Source organism: Bactrocera neohumeralis, chromosome 6 (genome assembly GCF_024586455.1).
Source record: "Bactrocera neohumeralis isolate Rockhampton chromosome 6, APGP_CSIRO_Bneo_wtdbg2-racon-allhic-juicebox.fasta_v2, whole genome shotgun sequence".
NCBI lineage: Eukaryota > Metazoa > Arthropoda > Insecta > Diptera > Tephritidae > Bactrocera > Bactrocera neohumeralis.
The window spans coordinates 20,642,139-20,648,151 of NC_065923.1; the positions used below are offsets into that span (position 1 = coordinate 20,642,139).

The following is a 6,013-nucleotide window of genomic DNA, read 5'->3' on the forward strand; positions in this document are numbered from 1 at the left end:
TATCTAGAGCGTTATTGTGCCAAAAGGCCAAACACGAAGATTCTACAATTTTTACACATGTCATTTTTATCTGAAAAATAAATGTTTTCTAAGAATATTTGTTGTTGTTCTTGTTGTAATATTAGTACGTGCATTCCGATGGGTATTTCATTCATTTATATCACAAAGGTTTGACTATTTCTTCACCTGCCTTATCAACTCAGTTTACATCAAACTTTGATGAGTCAAAGAATTGCTCATGAAGTTGTTGGCAAAATAGTGGCATCATTATTAAATTTCATAGAAAATTAGTTTAGAATTAGTTAAATGTATTTTTTAATTGGTACACAGTACGTGATAAAATTTGTTTTCGAAAATCTATCGACTCGCTGCTGGTACTTTACCCACATACACACATATATGCATATATAATTATACGGAAATATTATTACCCACTTCTCTGAACACCGATTCTTTAAAACGGTCAACAAACATTACAAAAATTTAATTAACTGATAAGAAGGAAATCTCATTTTTTAGCATATTTTTAATTAAATTAATAAAGATCATTTGTATTTGATGACAACGTGCTTTTTCAAATAGTTTTAAAAATATAGATAATTTTTCTATTCCAAAAAATGTACGCCGAACGACCATAAACATATGTATGCTGTTATTTTTGGTTAAATGTTTGCTGATTGTTTTGTTGTTATTGTAACAGTCTGAAACGTTCCACAAAGAATATTTATTGTAGCCAGCCCTTAGTTACATAAAATTTCATTTTAAATCAGAATTTTAATAATGAATTTGATTTTGAGTTTACATAGCTTATATAATTGCAAGGTATCCGTTTTTTTATTTTTTCAAATCACATTCACAATTTATCGTTGGCTTTAGAGAGTGAATTCCTAATACATGCATTTTTATATACATATGTACATATGTACATATCTATGCATGTCGGTACGCACATATACGGCACACAAATACATATACTCCTCGGAAACTACTAGCTAGCTTCTCAAAACTTATATCCGGAGCAGCTGTTGCTTATTTTTTAACATTATAGCCAATTGAATCAAAGAAATATTTCTTATACTGAGTAAATGACTTTATAACTGCTACATTTATAACTGTATAATACCGTTGCACTATGGAATGCACATTCCTAACCCTAAATTTTGACTAGACACTTTCAGTAAAAAATAATTTATAAACAAAGAAATTTGTGATATGTATGTAAATAATACCGACAAATGCACACATACTCTTAAATAAATATATGAAATCATTCAAAAATACTCACTAACAACTTTTAATTCCAGTAAGCGCACAACAATTCAAAATCACTTTTATTAAATAACAAAAAGTTCACTTGTGGATTTTCGTAAGCACTTTTCACAATATAACAATTCTACACATATGTATATAACCCGAAGTAAACTACAACACCTTTAATTTAAACTTAATATTTATATATTTTATTTGTTAAACGAATTGGAAACTGTGAAATAAAAATCATATATAATTTATTTGTTGCTTTGAAACAGTGTTGCTAAAATTTGCAAACTTTTTTGACATGTACTACAAAAAAGCGACGAAAAATTTGTAATATTTTAGATGTGCTTTAACTATTTATTTCAATAAACAAAAACACACTCAAAATTATGATTAATAAATTTATTTTAACATTTTAGCGGTTTTAATTTTTTACAAACATACATATATATAAAATTTACAACCGCATAGGGGCAAAATTCCACAAAAATTGGCAACACTGAAAATCCCACTTGTAAAGTGTTTCGTTCCTCGTGTGTGTTTTTGTTCATCGTGTTGCAGCAGATTGTCGAGCCATTTGAAGGCACATAATTTTTTGTGTTTTTCTTTGATCGAGGTAATAAAACATTTGGTGTGCGAATTTTCCAAAAATAATGTGCAATTACAATATAGAGCATAATGCTATAAATATGCAAATTTTGGCTAAAATCAACGCAAACGCTCATAAGTGCCCGGTGCTGACAGGAACTTTGGTAGCAAACCAATTATATTACATAACCCAAATCGGACAGCGAATAGAAAAAAATCTTTTGCAAAATGTTCATAATTACAATTTGCATATTTATACAAATAATTGTGCATCTCTTAGCTTGCTGACATAATGCAATTGCAATAAATTCATCAAATAGTTACTTTGTAATTCCAGTGTAGAAGTACATAGCAGCCAAACAAAATGCGTATCACCTCGTCCCTGCTTGGAGCCCATTTCGGCAACTTGGCCAAGGTGCACGGTATTGTCACCTATAAGCTGTCGCCATTTGAACAGCGTGCGTTTGCTGGAGCGATTAGCAAAGGTGTGCCCAACATTTTCAACCGCATCCGCTCTAATATCTTCATTGTGGCACCACGTAAGTTATGAGAGCCTATCACCTGTTGGTATGGAAGTTTCTTTAAAATTATTGTTTAAATTCTTTTTTTCAGCCTTCATTGTTGGATATCTTATCTACGATCTGACGGAACGTGAGCACCACCACTTGTCTCGTAAGAATCCAAAGGATTTCGAGGATGAAGAATAGAAATGTATTTTTAAAATTAAATAGATTTTCGACCACACAAAACTAGAAAAAAATAAATAGTTTAATTGTGAAAAGTACGCATCTTTTGGTGTCATTCGCTCCAAATTAGAATGTTACGTTTGTGAGACATCACAATTATTTTGTTAACTCGTTGGCGATTGTGGCTGGAGATGGGGCTAACTTGGGGAGATAGAGCGTTGGTCTTAGATTGTTTAAAAACTCTGGAATTTTATTTTAAAATGTTGGTGTCAATAAGTATAACTAAAAATATAAAACACTTGTTTTAGGAAGGAGTTGTTTTTTACATATGAAGTCGCACTTGAGTACATCTTTACTTCCTTATCACTAGGAAGCAAAGGAAATTACCAAAAATTTGTTAGAAGGTGTAAGAATCACATTTTGTTGTTTTTTATTATATCATTGGAAAAAAACTTTGTTCTTGGTTGGATATAATTCATTAATTTTTTTTATTAAAAAATTTTTCTCCTATTTCACATTTAAGACACATGGTTCACCCTACAAATAACGTAACGCACCCTCTCGTTACGTTTGAAGTGTCGTGAGTCAGTCAGCTGATGTAACTGTCAATTTACATTTTACAGCTGGATTTGTGTCGTTTAATAAATTTCTTTGTTTTTCTAGCATATTAATTTTTTAAAGAATTTTTGGCGGAATTCCTTTTTCATGTATAAACTACTTATAGTCAACAAAGTGCATCCGAAATCTTAAAGCAACTTTTGGCGTATTATAAAAGAAACTTTAAGGCAATTTCTGAACGTGAACGGATGCAGATAGACAACAGTATAAGATGGATGATTGCTGCAGTAATGAAATGCGCAGTCAAACCTTCCATAATGTGTTAAAATCAGTATTAGATTCGAAGGTTGTCAACATCCAAGTCTTTACCGTGGCCGTTGGTATCCTATTTATTGTAATTCTACTAAAGAATCGTTTTCGCAGTTTCTGTGGCACTTAACTAAACAATAGCGCAATAAGGACTGGAGTTCTGTGGTGATGTTTAAAACTGGACATGTAGTAACTTAATAAATTAAGATTCAATATAAAAATCTAAATTAAAAAGTTCTTTTAATTTTCATTGCAGTTGGAATGTAGGTGTATAGATTAATTTGTTCATAAATAAATATATAAACGGAGTTCTTGCAATTGAGGCAAACCGTGTATGTATGAGTTAAAAGTAGAAATCTTAATAAGAATACGAACTATTTTATAGATAGTAAACGTTCTAATATATGTAAATATTATTATTTAAACAGGAAAAAAATTACTTCGGTTGTACCGAACTAGAATACAGAACTTTGGTTTTGATTTTGATCGGTTATTTTGTTTCGCAGCTACATACATACATATATGCTCTAGTGGTCCGATCTGAAAAATTTATGTAGTGGTATGATACCAGATATCGATAGGGCGGAGAAAAGGTCGTATGCAAAATTTCAGATCGCTAGATCAAATTCTGAAGGACTAGTTCGCGTATATACAGATAGACGGACAGACAGCCAGATGGACATTGGCTAAACAACTCAGCTAGTCATGCTGATTATTATTAATTACATTTTCGACGTTTTCTTCTGGGTTTACAATCTTCACGGCAAACTTAATATACCCTGTCCAGGGTATAAAAAGTAGGAAATAGCCTTAAGTACAATAGTATTTGCACAGATATATAGAAAATCTATAGATGTGCCATTTATAAGTAATTAATATAGACAACATACCTTGCATAAAGATGATATATGTATGTATATCCGATCTGCGCTGTTTGTAGTTGCTTTGAAGAACTTCTGATGCTAAAGACATTCATGTAATGGCGCTTCTTATTGGAAATTCTATTACTTCATTTGGCACAAAATTTTTAAACTCTGTAAAACACAAATTAAATGTATCCAAGATTTCTTAGTTTAGGCACACACTTATCATCACGAATAAACTGCTTTATAATTTAATAAGTCAACATATTATATTTGAAAACTTTTAACTGCGCGAGGAACTAGACGCCAAATTTAGCGCAAAAAGACACCATATTTATTTTCCAATACCAACATATGCAAATTCACATACAGACGTTACTTAATACAGGGAGGTCTTAATTACAATTATTTTCAAATTCCACTTACACCTTGCAGGCTAAGTAGGCCTTGTTTTTTATGTCATATTCAAATTTGCAACACTTATCTCAGTTGGTGTTGGTTTTTTCAAGTGGAAAGTTTTGTAAGGTAAAATTTGTGTGGTAGAAAAATATATAGTAAATTCAATTAGTATTTAATATAAAGTGCAATATTTCTATATATCAAATGTATACCGGAAGTAGTAAAAAGATTTATAAGGCTTGTGGGAGTGTGGTTTGTTATCATTTATTGAATGAAATTCGTCTGCCTGCACGGAAATGTGTGGAATATCCGCCATTTTGCTATTTCATACAGAGAAAAGGTCCAAAATATGTGCAGGCTGTGTAAAAGCAATTGGAAAGGCGAAATGCGGCATTGGGACTGTTAAAGTTTATTTTACTCGTTTATTGCAGGTACCAACTCTAAATTAAAATCTATATTTACAAAGAACTATCTCCTATATTTTTTTAGGTGTTTAAGCGAAGGTATTTTCTACTTGCTTTTATTCTTAAAATTGGATATTTCTTTGCATTTATATTTGCAAAATATACAAAGTCAATAAAGTGTTTGCATATCCGGTTCCATCTGAATTATGAAACGGATATGGTAATATGTTGATATGGCTTAATGTGAAAGGTGAAAATACTAAAATACCAATATGACTAAGAGTAGGTACTGATACGGCAGCTTGGACTGAGTAAAGAAAAGGCATCTGGATTTTTAGCCAGCCAAGGAGTAGCAAACTCTACAGCATTTCAATATGTCGGCACCTGCAATAACAACAACGATATGACATGGGCTTTAACGGAAATTACTATAATTTGTGAAGTAGCAGGTAGGCAAATACTACAATGAATCAAAAATGTAAATTGGTAGATAGATTTGACCTAATTTTTTTGACCCAGTTTTCCTTGTGTCACTTATTCGCATAATTGTTAATAGATATGTATGTACAAATTAAAGCAAGAAGGGCTTACGTAAATTAAAATATGTAAAATAAGATACGGTTGGACATATGAAATGGTGGTGGTAAAGATGTGTATACATATGTATAAAAACTTTGTTGTTCATTCCTGATGTGTCCAGTGATTATTTAATGCATGCAAACAGTGAAAAAGAGACGAGGTGAAAGATCGGAGACAATTTCTAGGAGTTCTCCAACAACTTCTCTCCAATCATTCCCGGGTCTCGATTTTCTCTCTACGTCCTGCATACTATGTATGTGTATAGAGTGCACATATGTGTGAAAATATGAATAAAAAACTGCAGCAGGGGCCTTTGCTTGATATTTGAATATGCAAGACACATGTTTGTACATACACACATACATATGTA

At 31.5% G+C, this 6,013-nt stretch overlaps 2 protein-coding genes and 1 long non-coding RNA gene across 5 annotated transcripts in view; 2 read left to right on the plus strand and 1 right to left on the minus strand.

The window, feature by feature from the left end:
* Nucleotides 1–4,632, minus strand: part of LOC126762209 (uncharacterized) — a 200,662-nt gene extending 196,030 nt beyond the window's left edge. For both annotated transcript variants that reach the window (XR_007667431.1, XR_007667432.1), the window contains exon 1: nucleotides 4,289–4,632. This is a non-coding gene — a long non-coding RNA (uncharacterized LOC126762209). The remainder of the gene's footprint in view (nucleotides 1–4,288) is intronic.
* Nucleotides 1,759–2,629, plus strand: LOC126762207 (cytochrome b-c1 complex subunit 8). 2 transcript variants are annotated; one of them, XM_050478777.1, is made up of 3 exons: nucleotides 1,759–1,873; nucleotides 2,183–2,384; nucleotides 2,458–2,629. In XM_050478777.1, exons 2-3 carry the CDS (start codon nucleotides 2,210–2,212, stop codon nucleotides 2,550–2,552), a joined length of 270 nt encoding a protein of 89 aa, XP_050334734.1. In that variant the 5' UTR covers nucleotides 1,759–1,873; nucleotides 2,183–2,209; the 3' UTR covers nucleotides 2,553–2,629. The 2 variants fall into 2 exon arrangements, with proteins under 2 accessions (XP_050334734.1, XP_050334735.1); XM_050478778.1 differs by having other exon boundaries at nucleotides 1,802–1,873; nucleotides 2,166–2,384.
* On the plus strand, nucleotides 3,134–3,632 carry LOC126762208 (uncharacterized). The gene has a single exon (XM_050478779.1). It carries the CDS (start codon nucleotides 3,361–3,363, stop codon nucleotides 3,526–3,528), a length of 168 nt encoding a protein of 55 aa, XP_050334736.1. The 5' UTR covers nucleotides 3,134–3,360; the 3' UTR covers nucleotides 3,529–3,632.
* Nucleotides 4,633–6,013: the final 1,381 nt, after the last annotated feature.

Excerpts from the sequence above, each read along its gene's own strand:
- LOC126762207 (XM_050478777.1), top strand. The coding sequence starts at position 2,210 with ATGCGTATCACCTCGTCCCTGCTTGGAGCCCATTTCGGCAACTTGGCC. Across the intron at positions 2,385-2,457 it reads TATCTTCATTGTGGCACCAC|CCTTCATTGTTGGATATCTT; the intron begins GTAAGTTATGAG and ends TCTTTTTTTCAG.
- LOC126762208 (XM_050478779.1), top strand. The coding sequence starts at position 3,361 with ATGGATGATTGCTGCAGTAATGAAATGCGCAGTCAAACCTTCCATAAT.